Here is a 23,081-nt window from a genome sequence, read left to right as displayed (position 1 = left end):
GTTTTAGGCCGACGTTTATGGTGACGAAAAAACGCAAGGATCTTTAAAAAAATGGTTGTTAATAAAATACTTAGTAAATATTAATGTAATTTACATGCTTGACTATATATTAAATAATATTTATTCGGTTAGTGTATAATGTATAAAATTAATATAAATATTATTTTACAGCTATAAAATGAAACTACTCTCCGTACTAAATAATTATTGTTAAACAGTATAATATTGTCTTCATTCTTATTTGATTCGTGTATAAATGGTTAAACAAGTACCTAGGTTCTAAGTAATGCAAATTAAATATATTTGACAAAAAAAACACTTCCTACACATTTTAACATCTGTATTATTAAACAAACGATTCAAGTGCAACATGATTGTTCAGCGTGTACAGGCTAAGTAGGTGTTTTCATATTATGTTAATATTAATTATAAATTTGCGTCAAAACAAATTATTCATTATTTAATAAAAATGATTTTATAGAATAATATTTTTAATAATTTTAATTGATAGGTTATATTTATTAAATTAATTAAAAAATTAACTTAGTACCATCTGTATACTTATGAACATAATGTGATTGTTAGTCAATAGAACATATGTTACATGAATGTATTCATTAAATGTAAATTACATTTTACTTACAACTCGATAATGTATTTGCTGAAAAATAACACTACTGCAAAAAAAATTCATTCTTAGCTGTATTTAAAATTTAGAATGTACTAAAAATATAATTCAGCAATTGAAAGCAAACAAAACACAAATAAATTTGTATACTCAAATATTTAAATAAAATATGAAATATTATAAATTGATTGTGTATTAATTAATAATTTATTGAATATAAAAAAGTATTTAAATTAGAACATATTTAAATTTAGACAACACTCAGACACCAGTGATTTCAGAAGTGCGCTACTAATTCGCCTACTTTTATGATTTTAATCTCAATTTGAGTAGGCAAATATATATATGATGTAGGATCGTAAAGTTGATTAATTAGTTGTCACAAAAAAAAAATAAATAAAAATAATTAATAAAACAATATCGCTTGAATGCCTCACAATAGTTTAATGGATTTAGAATATGCCGTAGATTAGGGGTCTCCAAACTACGGCACGCAAACAAGTTTTAACCGGCCCGTAGCCCGCATAAAACGCATAGGTAAATATAGATATATAAATATCAGTAAATATAAGACATATTAGTAAAAGCATTTAGGCAAGCACTTATTTTATTTGAAACACAAATTTCGAAAAATTGTTTTACTCATTTTTTTTACTTACAATAAATATAATAAATAATGTAAATTACAATTTCCAATCGAATTCGCTTAAAAAAATAATTTCTGAACTTAAAATTAAATTTAAACAACGTTTTTCTGACCTTGACGTAAAATCTGAAGACATAAATATTTTTTAAAATCCGTTTGGTTGTATTTTATATTAATATACATACAGTGACACCTCCCTAAACGGACACCTTTAAATAGCAGACACCTCCGAATAGCGGAGTTTTTATGGGAACGGGGATATTTTCATTACTTTCATATAGGAAAATCCCTAAATACTGGACACTCTAAATAACGGACAAAAAAAAATGTTTGGCCCATTAAAAACATTTGATTTTTTTTATGGCCCTTGAATAAAAAAGTTTGGAGACCCCTGCCGTAGATCGTCAATAAAACGTATCGATTTCATTTGAAGGATATATATTGCCTTGACATTTTATAATGATAACTAATTTACAAAATCAATTCATGGCATAAACAAAAATTTATATTTTATTTTATTAATTTATATATAATTCTATAATGCTAATACTTATAAATATTTAATATCATTAAATTAATAATATTTTAATGTAATAGCAAATTAATGTAACAAAATTAATATACCATATTATAGTTTCTATCATAATGATTGCGCACCATAATAACTCGGAAAAGCACTAAAAGTAGTGACAAAATATGGTAATTTTAAACTAGGTAGGTAACTTAAAACATAAAAATATCAAATATCAACTAAACCGAATTTAATCGTAATACAATACTGTATATTTATATTTGGATTTCAGTTGAAATAATATGAAAGTTGGGAAACAAATAAATAAAAGGAAACTTTATAACAAATTGTTTTGTTTCGTTTCGTTTTTCCGGGTTGGATGTCGTATAGATTTATAGTGTACAATTTGCAATGTCCTCATTGATAAAATATTCTACTTGATATATTAATGGCATTTTTGAATGGGTTTTAAAGGTTCAACCTTCTTATTAATATTGTTTTATATTTTTAGATATACTATTAAATAATGTATTACTGAAACATAACACAGCGTAATGTATTACATTTTCAAATATTATTATTAAAATTTCCTTGAAACGTTTTCTTCTTACGGGTTTGTGTCAAACAATAAAAATAAAATATATTTAGTATATTTTAACTAGTATATATTTACTTTATATTATATAGTATAGTGTCTATAACCAATGTACGGAAAAGAAAAATTAATGTATAAATGAGAATAACTAAAGGCAAAAAATCAGTATAACTTTTATACTAACTTATTATGTTCAACTTTATACGAGATCCATATTGTCGGACTTGATAAAATATAAATAACATATGGGATCCGCTTACATGATACAGCTGATGTTTAAAATTTAGAAATATTTTTTTTGTTATAAATAATAATACAGCAATGATTTTTTACCATATTATTTTGCAATACGAAATATTGAAATCAAATATTTTATTCGATTAAATATTTTTCTTTAACTGCAATTTTAGCTCGAAGAACAATATAAATATTTACTGGAGTCGTATATATTGATGGAAAGAAATCTATCGATTTAACTACAAGATTTTGGATTGAAAATTTATTAATTCGATTTAATGTCGATTTTAGTGTATTCTTATTCTCAACGACTACTCGATCAATATAGAACAAGTGCAGTGGCGTATTTCCTATTTTACTAATATTATATATTGTTAATAGATACAGAAGAAAAATTTCGCTACATTAGATATTGTTTATTATTTAATTTTCCAAAAAATATTCAACCACATTCACTTAAAGTATACAACGTATTTATAATGAGTTTTGCGGTATAATAACTAATTTAATTTCTTTTTTTCTAGGTACACGAAGAAATCAAGCCAAAAAATGCAAGAACCATTCACTTTGAAACAACTTTGAGGTAAGCCGTAAACAAATTATACGAACCAAAAAAAAAAATCACATGTGTTTAATTAGAGTCAACCGTTAAGTTATGAATAGGTAATGAAGTATTAAATTTACTTCCACGACGCGACAGTTTAAAACAATGTGTCATGAGCAATAATTCAACCGTAAGATCGTTTGCACGTTAAGACGATTTAAAAAAAGAAAATTATTTTCTATTTATACATGTATGTTTTTTAATCATATATATATATATATTTGCATATGCCTCACCTCTCCCTTTGATTGTAAAACATGAGCTAACGAAATTTTAAATTTTGAAAGAACGATTTTTGTAATTGCAATTTAATTATGATTTGCGAACATTTACAATTCGACTGGTTTGATCAGATTTTAGAACGGAAAAAATATAAATCAAACGCACTGTGCTATAAATCAAAACGTTATTAAATAATAAAATCGAAAATTTCCAAGAAGTGAAACCAAGAATGATAAAATAAATAATTTCAAATAACAAATTTGGCGAGGGAAAGCGCTTTATGGGAAAACGTACTAAACGAATGTATAATATACTTGGCTTTACTCGCGCGATAAACCGCGTGTGTATACATTGATCTCGCAAAAAGATTCCGAAAACTATCACGAAAACAATGAATGCGCTATTACTATTATTAATTTTTAATATAAAATGAATATTATTATTGGAGCCTGAAAGTTTATATACATACAAAAGAGTAAAACTACCGAAAATACACACACATCCAACCACTTAAATAAGCATTAAAATAAATTGTGCTTGAATCGTTTGTTTTTCTTATAGAAGTAAAAAAACATCTTACATAATTACAATTTTAATTTTAGAACAGTTATATTTTTATGAATATAATGATACAATATAATGATAATATTGTTTATAACATATTATTTTATTTGTTTAAGAATTAAAATAGAATTGTTAAAACACAGTTAGTTAACATATGTCATATGCTAACGCCCAGGACCGAGTAATTTGAAATGCCGGTAACCAAAAAATAAACATTTCCAGTCGGAAATATGCACGGATACTTGTATTATGTTCTGTAAAGTTGTATGGCTATACAAATTGCCATTACTTTACCTGCAACTTCATGTTCAATAAAAAAAATCTTTCAGATAACATTTTCTATATTATATTTCTCATTTTTTATTCGGTATATTAATTTTATAAAATAAATTGTCATTATATTTTTAGTACATTACGTCGTTTGGTTGAAAAACAGAATGGGAAATGAAAGGTTAAGTAGTTTATCTGATTAATATTCATCAACAAAGATACGAAATTAAGGAATTTTTTTCAACAGCAATTAGAAGGTATTATTGAAAAGTTTAGATTGATTTCTTGGCGGTTGGCATTGCTTCTCAATGATTAATAATGTATTTATGTAAACAATTATATACATTTTTATGTAATAAGTAATAAATAAAATGAGTTATGTTTTAAATAACCCCCCCCCCCTTCACAGCTTATATTGGCACTAAAAATATTTTGCGCCTAGTGAGCTATATCTCTGTGGGCGTTCTTGCCCCTCCCCCCTCTCTGAATAGCGAACACCTCTAAATAACGGACAAAATTATGGCGACCAAAAGTTCCGGTATTTAGAGGTTTTACTATATTTTAGCCCTCCCTCCTCCCAAAAAAATGCTTTATTTTGCATCAATTTATTTTCATTGTTTTTAATTTCATCCCTAAATTAGTAAAATCGACAATAACTTTACTATAATTATAGCTATAATATTTTTGGGTAAGTTTCATAATTAATCAGTTCCAACTTGAACTTGAAGTTTAATCTTAATGCATCTTTGAATATATATACGAGTATTTATTTTTTTAATGATTTTTATTTATCTTACAAAATAAAACTTTTTTTTTGGGAATTATATAATAATATAGAGCGGTCCAAACAAGGACCGACCCATCGGGAAGATTCCCGATTTCCCAATAGGCCAATCCGCCCCTGCTTGTATTTTTTCAACGGAAAACGATTCATTTAATTCAACGACTACACGCCGACTATAAATTATACTCAGGAAACAACTATAATTATAAAAAATATGATTAAAAACCACATGCATCGCAAAATTTTTAATTCGTACGTGTTAGGTGCGGGTGTCATATTCGAGGTTAATAATGAGATCAAATGATTTTTCAGTCCTCACATTAAAAACACGCAGATGCAGAATGTACTTCCGGGACCTATTTAGATGGTTGTTACGACAATCGCGTATTCCTCCGAGCAGAGACGTATTTAGGAATTTTACACCCCATACAAGAAAAAAAAATGCCCCCTTCTCCATATCAACTGCAAACATTTATCCACGCATGAAGTGGAGATAATCCATACTTAAAATTATTTTCATTACAGAGTTAATATCATGGATATTGTAAACGGGTTTTACAATATTACATCTTTGTATGTAATGTAAGGTTTAATATTATTTAATTTTATATGGATTATAACATTTTTAAATTTGATTAGTTTTGGCCTAATATATAATCACATATTCTCCCATTGTGCGTCGACTAAAATCATATCGTATCATATTAGTATCATTACATTTTTTTTATCACCTAAATGACCTAGGCACTGTATTATATCAAAATGCTCATTAGAATTTACCGCCCGAGGCTCTAGCCTTCTCTGCCACGCCTTAATACGTCTTTGCTCCCAGGGTCCATTTTCACGTTACTCAACAAGCATGGAGGGGACCCGATGGGCACAAAACACTGTCCACGAGCACGACTCGTCACACAGGGTGGAGGCAATCGCAATCGCGCAAATCACCACGTCCCTGCGCGTATATGAATGCGCGTAACGCGCTCGACTCCTGCGCGTAGGCAAGGCACGTGCCCAGGACGGAACACGCGGCTCGTCTGCCGATACGCACGCGACGTCGTCGGCCGCGTGATAAATGATGATCAACGCACATCGGCCGTGCTTCGATCCTGCTCCGTCCCCCTCGCCCTTCCGTTCCGCCGCGGTAGTTTTCGTGTCTATTTATAGAGCTATCACGTCGCCGGTTCCGCGTTGTGCGTACCGGTGCATACGATACGCACGCACGCACTTGTCGAGTGTTCGTGTGCGCATACGTACACGAGTATTGTGTGTGCATGCGGGCTTGTGCACTTACCGTACGTGCGTACGTACGTGTACTGCGCTGGAAACGCACACGCGCTCCGTACAAAACGCCGTTGCATCGCGACGTCGCCGCCGCCGCCACCGCCGCATGAAGAACCCGTGTGCACTACGTCGTCGCTGGCCGTGTGCGTACGCCGGCGGTCGGTCGGTACGCGCGTCGGGGAGTGTACCGTACGGACGCGTGTGAACCGGGTGTAAGACGTGCGCGGACGGTGCGAGCATAGGACACGGAACGTGTCAGCGGAACGGCACAGCGAACAGTCGGCGACGGGGAAAAATAGTTGAAGGGAAGAACGGTTTTTGCGGGAGAGAGAAATCCAGTCGAAGGCCGGTTGGCAGGTACGCACACCTAGAATATCAAAAGCTGCACTCGCGGGTACGACCGTGACGGTTTAGAGGAATTCGAGGAGTACAATTATTCGCGTTTTAATATCGTAATATCGATTTGTCGACCGTGGACGACCGTCTCTCCTCCCCCCCACGTGGGCCCACGCGGTCCGTCTGCTACCCCTGCGCGACGTCCGGTCGTTAGCAGTTCAGGTGAGTGCAATTCAACAATCGTTCTAACCGTACAGGCAAATAGAAAAAAAAACAATGCGTTTAATTTATTTGTGCTCGCATGGATTTTTTTTTCGCTGGCACTTACATTTACGCACATATACACGTAGGAAAGCGCAATGCAGTGTGTAGCCGCGGGCACGAATCGCGTCGTCGCGTTTTTAGTTTTCACCGAGTCGGAAAACGAGCTCAAGCGGACACAGTTTTCGTCGCTTTTGGTGTGTACATAAAAACGGCTACAGTGCGCAAAACGGGCGGTGGTGTGTATCACTGCGCTCGTCGTTGCAGTTTTTATTATCACCGCGTGTCCACACACGCGCACATATATGTTACCGAAAACTGTGCGAACGGGTAAGTAAATACAATGCTGTTTATTCTTCTAGCGTGGCATCCACGTCATTATACTGTCAAAGGACACGAAACCCTATTCCATTTATACCGTGCGTGTATACACACAGATGCTCGTGCCCGTAGTCATATTTCCCGTACACGAAATCGCGTCGCCGGCAAAAATAGTAATAATTGGCTTTCTTTGTACGTGCATTAAAAAAATTGGACGGAATCTATTAGTTTTCCAGTTATTATTACTGATTATACACCCGGCATTGATATAAAAAGAACACGCCGAGACCTTTGTGGAATTCGTATAACATCTAAAAAACGTCGGTGAACGTTGTAAAGGAATGTGTCCCGGGGAAAATGTATTAACAAAACCGAAAAGATTGATGGATGAACTATAGACTTTTGGTTCCGTGACGTGAGTACATTAACCTCGTCACCGTGCACTTGGTAACGGACTATACAGTTCAGTTGTGTAATATTAAAGTTTTATTTTAATTTTATATTCTTCTATTATATTTGGGTCGCGGGTATACACGCGTTGTAAATAACGATAAGCACGGAGTTATTAAGTTTTTAAATCTTCGGGTGACGAATATATTATAACCTTGCGTGAAAAAAAAATCTCACAAACACGTCACACACGGTTATGACGTATATACAAATTACGTCAGAAATGTGTATATTTTATTCCTTAATGTTAAGGAATAAAATAATATGCCACTCAATGACCTCGCGCGCGCAGGACACACACGTAAAATGTCTGCAGCACGACTGGCTGCGGTTATTGCGGGTCAATAGGTCAATCAATGGAATTTCCTTAAGTTTTACTAAATTATTACTCGCGCCTGTTTTCCTATATACATACACAAGTCGCGGCGCATTAATACGCGTTATCGTTTACAATAATAAAATTACGTTACGTTACGTTAGTCGATGAGCTACTATATTACTACCATAAGCAATAATACCATCACTTGCTCCATGTTTTCCAGCGCTTTTATAAATACATTTTGTTGTTCTACGCGCACATCTGGACTGCTTACGGTCGCGCTTAAAGTCTCACAACACTAACAATGGCGCCAATAGGATAACGATTTACAAAAACAAAGTAAAAATATATTTATAACGTTCGTCGGAAACTATGAAATAACCATGGGGGCGCACGTCTAGTCCTACACAGAAATAATAACATACCGGGTGCGCGTTCGTTTCCGGGAGTCGATAAAAAAACATTTTAAAAACTACAGCATTTTTTACGTATACTTGTTATCTCTTTTTCAGTGCACACCAGCGAGATGGACATGTTTTCCAAAACTAGCCAACTCCCGAAAAAACATCACCGGTGTATTTCGCTGGAAACGTAAGAGAAATTATTAAGTTCTAAGCCGTGACGGTTTGTTAATGGTAGTATCGTTCGCATTTGTGTTTCTAGCGGGCAGACGATGACGAAGAAATCGTATCCGAAAACGCCGTTGGACCTTCCTAGATTTTTTCCACGGCGGTATTCGACACCGGAACTGGCGATGAGGAAACACGCGCTGAAACACTTGCGCGACAACACCGACGAACAGCCGATATCGAACAAATCGTGTCAAACCGACATCCTGGGACTGGACAAGTACTTGCAGCGGTCACCGCCGGCGGACGCGACTTCACAGGGTTCGGCCGATCGGTCGGCGGCCGCGTTGAGAGCGTACCGGAAACCGTTGAAAAAGCCCAAAGTGCGGTCGGTGGGCGTGCACTGCGAGCGGCGGCGGTTAACGTTCGCTGCGTTCAAGGGCTGCCAGAAGTTTAAGCACGTGTACAAGCGCAAGATCTCGCTGCCGCATCCATCGTCGGCCACGTACACGTCGACGGACGACGGCCGCCAGGACAGCGGAATGCTACCGAAACTGCGGTTGGACCGAACGGATACAATGGAAAGGCCGGCAGCCGCTAAGGCGGGTCCGGCGGTGAAATTGCCGCGGATATCGACGAGGGACACGACCCGGCCGGAAACGGATCGGACGGACGACGGCTGCCGTGGTGGCAACGGCGGCGGACGAGGGACGAGACTGGCCGAGCTGAGCCGACCACGGTCCACAGGAAGCGGCGGAAGCAGTAGCGGTGACAGGAAGTTGGCTTACTTCCGGGTCAACTCGGCCCCGAAAATCGACTCCCGGTATTACACGCTGATCGCTGCACCGCCACCGCCACCACCACCGCCACCACCGCCACCACCGCCTCAACCGTTAACGATGCGCGAACAACAGTCGACCGCGGGGTCCAGCGACACGGCCGACACCGCGCTGGATATGTCGCACCTGGAGCACCAGCAATCTGACAACGAAACCACGATCACGGCGACCACGGCCACGGCCACGACTACAGTGGGAACAGGTTCGAGCACGAGAACCGTCTCCACGTCGACCACATTTTCCGAACCTGTTTTCCCGATCGTGTTCAGCTGCGAGAGCGTGCTCCGGCATCCGCTGGACGGCGGTTACTTGTCACACACCGAGAGCCACCGATTCAGCGTTCACTACGTGCCGTTGGAGGACGCGGCTAGGGCGGTGGCCACTACCGCCACGGACACGGACGACGGGTCGCGGTCGTCGTCGCTAGTGTTCACGTCGGCGGGCGCGTGCCAAAACGAACAGTGCCCGACCGGCGACTCGATATCCGTAGTCAGGGTGTGCGGCGATCCGGACTCGGCGACCACCGTGTCGCGGTATACGCCATCCACGTACGCGTCCACGGCGGACACGGCGGTCGAACGTCGGCTGGTCGTCGAACGCCTGCATTGCGATGGGACTGGTGCCGCGGACGAGGATGCGCCGTCCAATCGCGTCGAGGATGATGCGGTCGCGGTGCAAAATTCCGACGGAAAGTATCGGCAGCCGGTGGACGGCGAGCGGAACATCAGGCGAACGGGTGGTTATTACGTATTGGGAAAAGGAGACTCGGTGCACGGGCACGTAAACATGTTCGGAAAGGCCGTACCGCTGACGGGAACCAATAAAAATATTGATAGTTCCGGCGGTGACGGGGGAGAGGAGGTCGTTGCTACTACGTTCGAATCGCACGCACACGCGGACGACATGCCATTATTACGATCCGACGAGCAAAATTACGAGCGGTTGACACAGAACCAACAAATAATAGACTCCGGCCGTACCGTTTCACTTCAGTCGCCGACGATATTTGACGGCACGGACGAGCAGCGCGAAATCGATCTGAAACCATTGCGAGGAAACGACGAGCACGCGACCGAGTCTAGTGCGTCGTACGCGGAAGTCTTTGATTCAACGAAACAATCCACGGACAACGAATCTCCAAAACAGTCTACGGACGACGACGATTTGACGGACAACGACGAGTCGTCAAAACGATCGATTGACTCTGCGAACGAGCGATACGACGACCCGACGGCGAGGGCGATCGACTATCTCACCGTTCCGACGGACCGATCAATCGAGGGGAGCTCAATCATGGCGTCCCGCAGTTGTAACCCATACAGTGAGTCCGTAGGGAAACACGCGACCGAGAGGAGTGGCACTTGCGGCGAACATTCGTCCAATAAGTGGCAGTCGCACGGCGAACCTACGGACAAACGGAACTACGGAAACACGGCTAGCAAACGGAACATGCCGAAGCGACTACACGACGATGTGAGCCGAAAACGAGAGGATGAACGTGCGGCGAAAGCGACGGAACGAATGTCTCATTCGCTACCTACGGCATCGAACGCGGGCCATCGTCAGCAGCATCGCGGTAAATCTACCGAAAACGGCGGACGGTTGGCGGATTCAAATCAACCGCGTGCCAGTAAAACGGCGTCCGAACACACTGCTAGCAATCATCGCTGCGGGCCTCTGACGAACCACTCGGACAGTAAGCGCGTAGTCGGCGCCGGTCGGCAGGATGCCGATCCTTGTGTGCATGTTGTCGTTGCCAAACGGCATAGTCGCGCGGATGAGGAAGACGCGAACGCTTGCAGCCGGTGCACGCACAGAAGCCAATCACACAGAAACAACGAATCGAAACGTGTCGATCCGGAGGACCATCGCAGTCACCACGTCGGGCACTCGTCGTCGTACGACGGCGGTACCACTCAGTTGGTCAAACCGAAACGACAGTTGGAATCGGTGGACGAGTGCGCGGAATCGAAGGAGTCCAACTACGTCGGCGGGTATCTCTTCGGTGATTCGTTCTACAGAAAGCCGCCGCAAAAATTCGACTCTAGCACCGATCAGAGCCATGGCAGTATCGCGCGTTCCAAGTACAAGTACTACGACGACCCCAAGAAGGTTAACTTCTCGTCCGAACCCGACGACCATCACTACGGTTACTACGAACACTACGCGCCAAAGACACGGCACAGCCCCAGGGACGACGATTGCACTGTGTTCGCGGACAGTAAGGGGCACGTGGCCGAACACGCGTCTTACTACTCGCAGCTGGGCAAATCGTCGTACACTGATGCCGATGGTGGCGGTGGTGGTGGTGATGGCGGAGACGACAAGAACTCGGACAGCGACGAGAGCCTGACCGACAGCTTGGAGGACGGTAAGTGCGAGGGTGGAACGTCCGTATCGTATTTTCTGGCACTGAACGGCCAGAGATCGGCGGTCACGTTCACGCTAAAGATGCCCAACACACTGCAGAGCCGACTGAACCGACGTCAGAGCATGCTCAAGAAGCACCTGCACGTGTCTACGACGGTGAGAAAGACGTCGGTGCGCGTCCGCAAGCGCCACAAGGGCTGCCAGACACTGTGGACAGAGGAGAAAGGCGTGCAGGTTCAACGGGGTTCAACGGCCAACGCAACCCGGAAGTCAATCGCCGACGACCGCAAAGTGCTGGAGACATTACTTGCTGGATTGGAACACCACCACGTGTCGGAAAATCAAATACGTGTGGTCAATGGCCATAAAATGGTGTCCGAGGGCAACCAGACGGAAAAAGTGCCCGAACCGCCTACCGACCGGCATACGCAAACGCATGTGTCCCAAACAAATGTGGCCGCTGGACCCGGAACGCCAGAGAAACATAGCCGGGTCCAGTCACATGTGGTGAAGAAGTTTTCCTCGGACAACGCATTAATGGTGGGAGTGGTCAGACAAAACAAGTACAAGGGCAAGGAAGCATTGGACGGAACCAAAAATGATCAGCTGCTTACGTTGTCCAAGGGTTGGATCAATTTTTACACTCTCAGGGCAGACAGCGCGGATACCACTGACACACTAGGTAATTATCGGTTAGATTTAGGCCCATCGTGAAAATATAATCACTTACAACCCGATAACAAGCACGTCAAAATATTACCAATTAGACTTTTCGATCAATTGATATTCAAACATACAATGTGATCACGATTTCAGATACCGCTAAATACCTTAGCTAGATAACCTGGTATTAAAATTAATTTTTCGAAGGACTTAGGAGCTACTGAAATACACATTTTCTTTTAACTATCTTCGTGTATGCATGCACAATACAACTTACGTGTTTTATATGATAATCCTTATTTTTTTACATATTCAAATGAATTAATATTTTTTCAAAAAATGTTGGTATAAAAAGGGTTTTTTTTTAATATTCAAAATTGACTAAATGAGAGTAAGTCAACATTTGAAATGATGCATAGGCGTGCTCAAATGAGAAGTTTAAGGGTTGACTACAACCTCTTCCTCATTGGTTATTATAAATTTTTATTGATTTTTACATTCTTGGATCATTTTTTATATCAAACGACGATATAACGGATACCAACTAATTTTCTAAACATTTTTTTTTTTTTTGTTAGTTGTGTTACTATCACGCTTAAAGTTATACTTGAGTATATAGAACGGTATTATTTAATTTTAATTGTGATAACACTCCGAATCACTACTTTAATCCAGCTAGAATCCAGGGCAAGATCAAAATCTCAGTAGGTCAGTTTGCAAATACCAACTGGAAGCCCCTTAAAAAAAATGTGTTCAACATAATAATTATATATTTATTTAACCTATATAAATACATTAAAATGACTAAATAATTGAAATTTAAGTACCATAATTAATAAGTTAATTTAAATAAAAGTAAATAAAAAAAAAATATTGTATCGGACTATTTTAAATTTTAAATTTTGGATTTAGAGGCCCCTTCAGTTCTTCGATTTATAAATTTGAGGTCTGGTGCATTGTGCCCCTGTATCTCCGCTAAATCTAGTACAGACCGTAATATAGTTTATAAAATACTTTGATCTCATATTAAGCCATAAGTGCTTCAATTTAAAATTTTATAGTTAAAAATTAGTAATTATAATGTTCTAAAATAGTGAAATCAAAGTCTGTAAATATTAAAAATTATTTTCATACTTTTATATTACATTTTAATCATTATTTTCAATCAAAATTAAAATTATTTCTTTTTCATAAGTTGTTATTTTCATATGATTTTCATTTTTGTAAACTTTTACATTGACCTTGGCTTGAAAGAATTAGTTAACCTTGCTGAAGCCACAGTTCTGATTATACTGGGGATTTATTGATTCCGTCAAAACTTCTGGTTTAAAAAAAATACCAAAATAAATTTATTGATAATTTATCAATACAACTAAATAACAAAAATATTTCTATGTTTACGTATGTAAAACACGTTTCTACATATAACATTCTATTGTTATTATTATTATTATAATTATAATTTTACTATACAAGTTATAATTTTTTTGACATTTGAGTATATTTATATAAATTTATATTTAATAAAATTAGATACATTAATTTTTTACATTTTTGTATTTATTAACTTTACCCTATAAATATAATCATGTGAAAGTAGGAATCGCCGATAGTTGATTTTTATAAATAATAGCAGGCGGAATCAATAACCGACGAAGTCGATTTACGATTCTTACGAACAGTAGTCGGCAGAATGAGGTGAATTACGCTGGCATCCGCAGATTAAAATAACTACTCAAAACCAGAACCAAAATTTGTTATATAGTTTGTACAAATTTGTAAACACATTTTGAAAATTTGTATACATACCTCCTAAAGGGTGGGAAAACACTTTTTCATTCCCGATGCTAGTTTGATATAACTCATTTGCATAAAATAAACAATTTTTAATTATAAATGTATGATTAAGTACCTAATTGTTATTCATGTTTTATTATTGGGTCATCTTCAATATCTTAGAACATTATATTAACTGAAATGTTGACATTAGATACACACTAATTGCATTTGGTTTTTAGCATTGATATGAATTAATACGTTCAATGCTCCTTCTTTTTATACACTTAGTTGTAATATGATCAAGATTGTGAAGTGTGTAAATTGATAAAAAAAAAAAAGCAACGTAGTAACTTAGAAAAGAACATTATCCATATTGTTTGTATGTATTATCGTAAAATCTTTTATTAATGATTTGATGTAAGCAGTACTATAATTTATCAAACCGAAATGAAAAAATGTTTTCCCACCCTTTAGGGGGGTGTACACATTTTTAAAATGCGTTTACAAAAAACTTGTACAAATTATATAACAAATTTTGGTATCGGTTTTGAGTGCCTAAGATAAAAATTATAAATGCGAATACTGGAGTAACGTTACGCTAGCATCCGAAATGAAAGTCTTTTTCTACTTTTTAGGGGAGTGTACAAATTTTCAAAATGCGTTTACGAATTTGTACAAATTATACAATAAATTTTAGTACCGGTTTTGAGTAGTTATTTTAACCTACGGATTGCCAGCATCACTTACCAGGCAGAATCGATATTAAATCAGTTTTCTACTATTCGAAAATTACATAAAAACATAATATGTTTCAAAAACGGAGGTAAAGGTAACACATTGCTCCTGATTAGCTAAGTGACTTTCAAATTGAATTTACAATAATAGTTTTACTTTTAAAAGTGTCTTGGAAAAAGCCTCGTCAAATTGATTTTATTTTCATTCATTTTGTTATAATTTAGAAGCCAAATTTAACAAATATTTTTTTATATAAAAATTGTACATTATTTATTAATATTTTATAAGAGATATCTCATTTTTATATGAATTTCCATATAAATAATAAAAAACATTTCAACCCCTCCTCTACATATTCAAAATTTCTGAACACGCCTCGGAGGTATACATCATTGATTTTTTATGAAATTATTATCTAAATTACTAAATTATTAAATATAGTGTCAAATAATTTCAATACCGTCCGTGGTACCAGAAATCGTGATCGCACTGAATAAATTTACCAACCAGTGGCGTAGCGTGGGTATCGGCTGCCCGGGGCTGAAGACAATTTTGCTGCAATCTTAATTTGGTATTACAATTTACTGTATACTATACATTATATATATATATTAATTCTAGAAAATTTTTCGGCAAGAACAGTCATCATTAATCTGAATTATACAGATTAGATTTTAAATAAAACAGTTTATTTGTTTTACAATTATGTTTATTCATACAAAAATTCTTACTTCAACCATTGATATAACAGGTACAAAGGTATTATTTAATCATGCGGTCATCGAGGTGAACCTTAATTTTAAGTAGGTAATAGTATCTACTTATAGATACTTATACTTATTATACAACTAACCTAACTACCTTATAACGGTAAAATGCCACACTTTTTTTTACTCTTTATATTTTTGATGCTAGAATAAAAAAAAATTGTAATGATAAAAGTTAGAGTTACAAAAGAAACTATCAAACATTTCAAAAACTAGGTCTATTTTACACCACATCTATCTATAGCAGTGCTTCCCAAACTTTTTCGACTCACGGCACCCATTTTGATCTTAGGTTTTTTCAGGGCACCCTTCTCTAAGTCATAGCATGACTAATCATAAGGAAAATGTTAGACCCGATAGTATTTCATGATAGCGCGGTGCCCCTATACAGACATCGCGGCACACACTTTGGGAACCTGTAATCTATAGACAAAAATCTGAAAACCGTAATTATTTATTCGGAACTCTGGGTATGCAAGTATAAATCTCGTACATAGCCGGATTTTAATAAATTAAAGTTTGAACAACATATCACAGTCCAACATACAATTATATAAATAAAATATTTAATACTCACACAGTTAAATGTAGGTAAACGTAGCGGAAAATTCAAATTTTCACAAAGTTATCCCATAATTTCATAACCACTACACGCACTTATTTGCACAAAAATCACAGTTACGAAATAGTGTGAACTAAAAAACTGAAGATCCATGAATAAAACTTTCTTTAAATTGTCAAAGCATCACGTACTTCCTAAAAGGACGTAATAAACAACATTGAACTTTATAACCGAGTATACATATACAGAAGTCATTCTCGCTGATTATAAGTCAAACAATCCAAGCACAAAATAAAATACGGGGAATCCCCGTAATTTAGTATAGACGATGTTACCATCACTACAAAATATCATTCAAAGAAAAGGGGACTCCCCGAATTCGTCACAGAATAAGTAATAAAAAATTCCGTGCTCTTTTCAATCGGTCCGAATTTATAGTTTTGCTTAAAGTATGAAATGGTTCAAATATTTACAAAATATATTTTATTATTTACTGTGAAATTTTGAAACCCCCTAAAAAGTGCCGCTCAGGGCACCCCCCTACCCCCATTACACAACGCCACTGTTACCAACATATACATTATAACTATATGCTCATCATTATTTCCAATCCTATTGTGTCTTACTCGGTTTCTGTTTTGTGGTTTTACATGTCTGCAGTTCGTACCCAACGTTTTTCATATCGGCATTTTTCCAAAACCATTCTCTGATTTCTATAAAAACACATGGGCCATTTAAAACAGAGTTTTTTCAGTATTAACTATGTATTTCACAGATTTTCGCTCAATTTGATCCGTTGAGAATAGCTGCTGTGTTTTTATGTGTTTATACGTGTACCGATTTTTAAAATTTAAAAACAAATCAATAGAGCGATAAAAGTGTAAAATACTGGTGGATAATTTACATATCGTTATTATTATATTGAAATAGAATTGAATGCTAACGACGACGAAGTCAAACACGATGATGACAATCAGCAATATACAGTGCACGTACAAGCCATTCCTGAACCAATGGCATTACCTGTTGTCCATGTTCCAGCTAGAAATACTTTACAAGTACCGAAGACGTGTTCTACGACAAAGCATTTGCCTAGACTCGTGCAAACGGAATCCAACAATAATCATCATTGTTCGTCGCATTTAGGTAACGTGACACTCGAACACTATAAACACTATCTTGTTGACACGATGTATATTTTTTTAAGGAAAATTACTATACTTCATTTTTATCCATTTGTATTATCAGACTTGGGTAGTATTCAGAATACTTTTTAAATGCTTTTTTTGAAAGTATTCAATAAAATATTTTGAATACTTATAACGAATATTCTGAATACTGTATATCGAATACCGTAAAATCATCTCTTTTTTAAATTACTCTTTTTTATTACTTTTCCGTCGTATCTTGTATAAGCTAATATCAGGTATTTATTATTATTGTAAACCATAAACTATAACAGTTATGTAATATAAAAATACAATAAAATAACATACATTTAGTCTACATTTCAAATATTTCTGTTGAGTGGACATCTATTATTTTTATAGTATGAAAACTAGAAGTATTTTAAAAGTATTCTAAATAATGTATTTGGAATACAATTTGTATAAAGTATTTGAATACATATTCGGAATACTATTTTTTGTAAGTATTCGAGTATTTATTGTAAATACTTTTAAAAAGTATTTTACCCAAGTCTGTGTATTATATTATCTAAACTACTATAAATCAATGTTATGTAGCATTTGAATGAGGAGGAGGACATAAAAGGACAAAGTACTACAACTATTTAATTAAACATTATCCCATACCCTTAATTATGGATCATGACTATAAGCTGGTTGCGCTTTTTTTTATGTAATATTGTACCCCAAATTTTTTTTTCAATTCGAAAATTGTTATGTTAGCACATAAATTATGGATTTGACTCCACAATTACTCTGCTCTGTGTAATTATGTACAGTGGCGTATATAACATTTTTTTAAAGCAGGAGGTGAAATTATAAACATAGATTTTATGTCAATATCAAACGTCAATTTTTTTATCTCTTGGAACGAAAAAATAATGTTTTTGGTATTCCATCAAAATTAGCAAATATTACATTAAATGTAGTAAAATTGTACACAATTAATATGTACATGTTAAAATATTCACGATGCACATTTTTTCATTCTAACCATTTCAAAACGGCATTTTTTTTTAGCCCTTAGGTAATTTATTCCCGAATTCCCTTCCATTTGTACACCACTGATTACGCAAAACATATTTCAATTGCTTATTTCTAAACAAACCCATAAGTACATGCGCTTGAGTGTACTGGAAATACTACTAAAAATACTGAAAATTAAAAAAAGAAAACCCAAACATCCTTCTGGAATTCCTTTATTTTCAACGAATAAACGAATTTTCTTAATTTTTAACTTGAAATTACAACTTTTTCACCATCAGTGGCATATTTTTGGTGGGAGAGGGGTCTCGGGTCTTGACTCCCCGGAAACAGATTCAAAGTCATAAATGATTGATAGATAGTACAGAGAAAAAGAACATTAATTTATATCATATGCTTGTAAATAACTTTTCGTTTGTATTTATAATAAAAATTATAATATAATTATATAATTATTAATCCATACTTTATATATATATATATATATATTTATAATATTATAAAATCCCTTATTTTTTAGAAAAATGTAAAACGCCCACTCAAAAAAATTGAAAATATGTCACTGATCACCATTATAGACTAATTAATAAATCCATATTTAATTGTATTTTTTCCAAAAAATAAAAATAAAAATTTTCCCTATTTATATATTAAACAATTTTATTTCAAGCAAATTGATATAAGAAAATAGTATACAACTGCTATATTTACTTGAAGTAAAACAATAGAATATTGAGTCAATAACAACATAAATTAAAAAACCGGTTCCTAATAGTAGTAGGCAAATCCGGATTTCATGAATTATCTTGATTATTCACATTATGGCACACTTTTATATTCACATAAATTAAATTAAGATTGAGCAAATAAAATAAGGTACCTAATTGGGTATTTATTCGTGATATCACTGTAAGTCATAAAGATATAAAATAAACTCAACAATGTAATAACTAGTTTTGGTAACTAATAAAACATAATATTAACTTGTTAAATTTGAATAAGATAAAATAAAATAAAATAAAATATAATATATATAACCTAAATTAAAAATACTAATGATATGTATATATAATAAATACACATTATCCCCCATAATTAAACATTTTTATTTCAAATTTTATTTATGTTTTAAATTCTCTCAGTAACTCGAAGTTTCGATATGTCGAACTTTTTTATTTTTTTTTTAGTCCCTTGCGACATTGAGATACCAAGGTTTCTTTGTATATTACTTAAAGGAATACATTTAAATAAATCAGTTTAATAATAATGAATATCTTTTTTTTTAACATATATGGGTAAGTGTTTTATTTTAAAATATATTTTGTTTTTATAAAATAATATATGTGATGTACTTGTATATTAGCTTTATTAAAATAATAAAATGTTAAACACTATTGATTTTTTTTTAACAAATTTTTTAATTTTGTGTTAATAAATCTATTGTTGATTGGGTTTTTATTCAATAATATTAATATTTCAATTATTCTAATCACGAAAATATCTCGTTTCTTTTAATCAAAATTATATTTTGATCGTATATATCATATTTTTATATATGATATATTATACATCAAAATTATATTTTGATTACTTAATCAAGTGAATAATTAATTATTAAAATAATTATATTATTCCCAACACTAGTGTTTATATAGATTTTGAGTAAAAGAAAATACTTCTTTGAAAATATATATGTGAGGCCTTAGACTTGACAACCTAAATTGGTTCGCTAACTTTTGACCTTCAATCCATTCGTATATTAGAGATCATGGTGAAAATCAAAATCCACTAATCAATGGCGCATAGAAGATTTTTGACGAGGGTGTCGAAAATATATATTTCGAGGTACCCACCCACCCCACAAGTAAAATCTGAGTTTAGGCATAGTATAACTCTTATTCTTAAGTATTTTTGGTTTTTTCTTACTAACAGAAATACTAAAAATAAAATGTTTTAAAATAGACCTAATATTAATTTTTTTTCAATTTTCTGGGTATTAATTTATAAGTTTGTATAACATAATTTTTGGGATTGAGCTCTACTACTTATTTTCATGTGAAGCTTTAGTTTTAGGGTTAATATAATTAGTATGTTGATTTGGATAGCTGAAAAATTAGATAGTATTAAATTAAACAAATATTCATACAAGTTCACATAGAATTAATCATCCACCAACTCTCTGAGGGGTGTCAGTCGACACCCTTGATCCCCTCTGTGTGCACCACGGCCACTAATATTGTCCCGTTAAACTTTCTTCATTAAAAACAATAATATAAATCTTAAATTTTAAGTGTTCGAGTTTAATATAAATTGTTTATTTTATTATTGTCTTTACAATAAAAAAACTAACAGATTAGTTGGATGCGCCAACATTTGTCGTCGCAACACAATCGAATTATCAATGGTTGAATGCGGATTCGTACTTATTAATTTATACTTCAATATTAATAAATAGTAAATTATTAATGATAATGTAACTTTTTATCCATATGTTTGTGATGACTTTAATTTGAGCATTATATGTGTACCTACCTATTCTAAATCATGTCCTGACTAATCCGGATCGTAGTTTCACCAATACCCGTGTAATTAAATAAGATGCATAACTTATCTTTAAAACCTTGAATTAATTTATAAAACATATTATTAAAATAGTGGGTTTAATTAGTCATATGATTGAAAAATAAGTATCATACATTTAAATTTGTTCAAACCATATGCGAATCTCCACACATGTACGGAACTTAAAATATAATAATCGCAACAAAAATGTCTTGCTAGATAATATTCATAATATATAAACAATTGTACTAAGTTCAAAAGTCCTTTAAATTTTAAACTAAAATATGCAATAACCTATTTTATTTACAATAATATGAAAGATTAAAAAGTAATTAGATATATTTTTAAAAATGTATATAAATAATTGGATTTATGACAAAAACATTAGCTAGATAATCTATCGCTTAGGTTAAGTTAAGTTAGATCTGGAAGATAATTTGGAAAAAAAATTTTATATCTTAAATTTTCACACAGATATGATCAGATAAATTATAATTTTTTAAATGTGAGCATTTTGGATTGTTAAAATCTACATTAAATCTGAAATAATAATGACAAAAATAATAAATGTTAATCGTTAATAGTTGTAATCATAAGATTTTTTGTACCTACTTATAAAAACGAATTTAAATTAGAATCTGAGTATTCCATGAATAGCTTATTGATTTTACTATAATATTTTTATTGTTTTGATGTTGATGGCAAAAACAAAACAAATAAATATACAATTGTTCTTTAGGTATCTACTTCAATAGTTTTTTCAATAAATTGTAAATTAAATGCAGAATGTACTTTCAACATACCAGCGGCGTCTTAGACTTTTTTTTAAATTGTTCATATAATACTGTTAGATACAAGGACCTATATAAGAGTAGGTAACATCGCTACATATAATCTATTCCTATTTTAATATTTTGAAAATCACATACTTTGAAATTAATAATTATTGTTCTTACACCGTCTTGAAATAAGTCACTCTGAAATGATCAGTTTTCAAATAAAATCAATGAACAACTCTTTCCTAGTAGATTAATACTATTATTCACATACATTTTATGAATACCATATACTATATAATACATAACAGTATTTATTTATTTATTATTTTTTTCTTATCTAGTATTAAAATAAATATTCTCATTCTATACAAATTAATTAAACGTCATGGTTAATTCATACAGCAACAGACAACGGTTGGTGTGTAAGTGTAGATGGTCCAAACAACATGCACATGAAGGTCTCATTATTACCAGATAAGTCAGACGTTAAAGCATCGGAACATTTCGACTTAAATGGTAACTATAGTACAAAAACAGTACCATTATGTTTTGTTTAAATATATCCAAATTTTCAGAAGAAAATAAACTAGAAGCCAGGAGGTTAGCTTTACAACGTAAGAACAACTATATGCGTAAGCCATGTAGAAATATTAAAAGAACACAATCAACGGTAAATCTTTTAGTTAAATTTTAAATTTATTTTGATGGAAATCCTTGTTTAGCCAAGGGACATGTTCTCAGCTGATGTTTCTCGGACAGAATCTGCATTGTCAGCCGAAAGTAAATACATAGAAACAATTGACACACAACTATTAATTCACAAAGCTCGCAGGTTTAAATGTTTTTAATATTATAAAATATTCAAAAACAATAACTTTAACACTATTATGTATTTATTTGAAACAGACGTTTGAGTCAAGAATGGGACACAAGAATTCAAAATGGAGGTGTAACTGAATCGGTTCAATTAGTCGTAACAGGTGATTCGGTTTCAAGTAGAACATCTCAGCATTATGCAACCAGAGGACATCAACATTGCTCATTCAGAAGACAATCAAGAAGAATTTAAAATTAAAATATTTTAAATAAATTATTAGCATAAAAATTATTTTTTTTGTACAAGCAGAAAAATTAGTTATCAACTAGAAAAACGTATTATTACTCACAATTACACATTTTTATATAAATTCAACTTCATATTTAACATAAGAATTTAAAATATTTCTTATATGGTTTGTATTATTATTATTATTTTT

General features: G+C 34.3%; 1 protein-coding gene across 5 annotated transcripts; it reads left to right on the top strand.

Annotated features, from left to right (window-relative positions):
- Positions 1–3,141: 3,141 nt before the first annotated feature.
- LOC112679728 lies at positions 3,142–22,960 on the top strand. 5 transcript variants are annotated; one of them, XM_025549622.1, is made up of 9 exons: positions 6,275–6,900; positions 7,029–7,269; positions 8,542–8,620; positions 8,693–12,489; positions 17,244–17,459; positions 22,228–22,341; positions 22,401–22,495; positions 22,548–22,657; positions 22,732–22,960. In XM_025549622.1, exons 2-9 carry the CDS (start codon positions 7,245–7,247, stop codon positions 22,892–22,894), a joined length of 4,599 nt encoding a protein of 1,532 aa, XP_025405407.1. In that variant the 5' UTR covers positions 6,275–6,900; positions 7,029–7,244; the 3' UTR covers positions 22,895–22,960. The 5 variants fall into 5 exon arrangements, with proteins under 5 accessions (XP_025405409.1, XP_025405407.1, XP_025405410.1 ...); XM_025549624.1 differs by lacking the exons at positions 6,275–6,900; positions 7,029–7,269 and adding an exon at positions 3,142–3,200; XM_025549625.1 differs by lacking the exon at positions 7,029–7,269 and having other exon boundaries at positions 6,276–6,699.
- Positions 22,961–23,081: the final 121 nt, after the last annotated feature.

This window comes from Sipha flava, unplaced genomic scaffold (assembly GCF_003268045.1).
Source record: "Sipha flava isolate LNK unplaced genomic scaffold, YSA_version1 167_pilon_pilon, whole genome shotgun sequence".
Classification (NCBI taxonomy): Eukaryota; Metazoa; Arthropoda; class Insecta; order Hemiptera; family Aphididae; genus Sipha; species Sipha flava.
The sequence above is the reverse complement of the archived record's forward strand: the minus strand, read 5'-3'. Positions and strand labels throughout refer to the sequence as shown.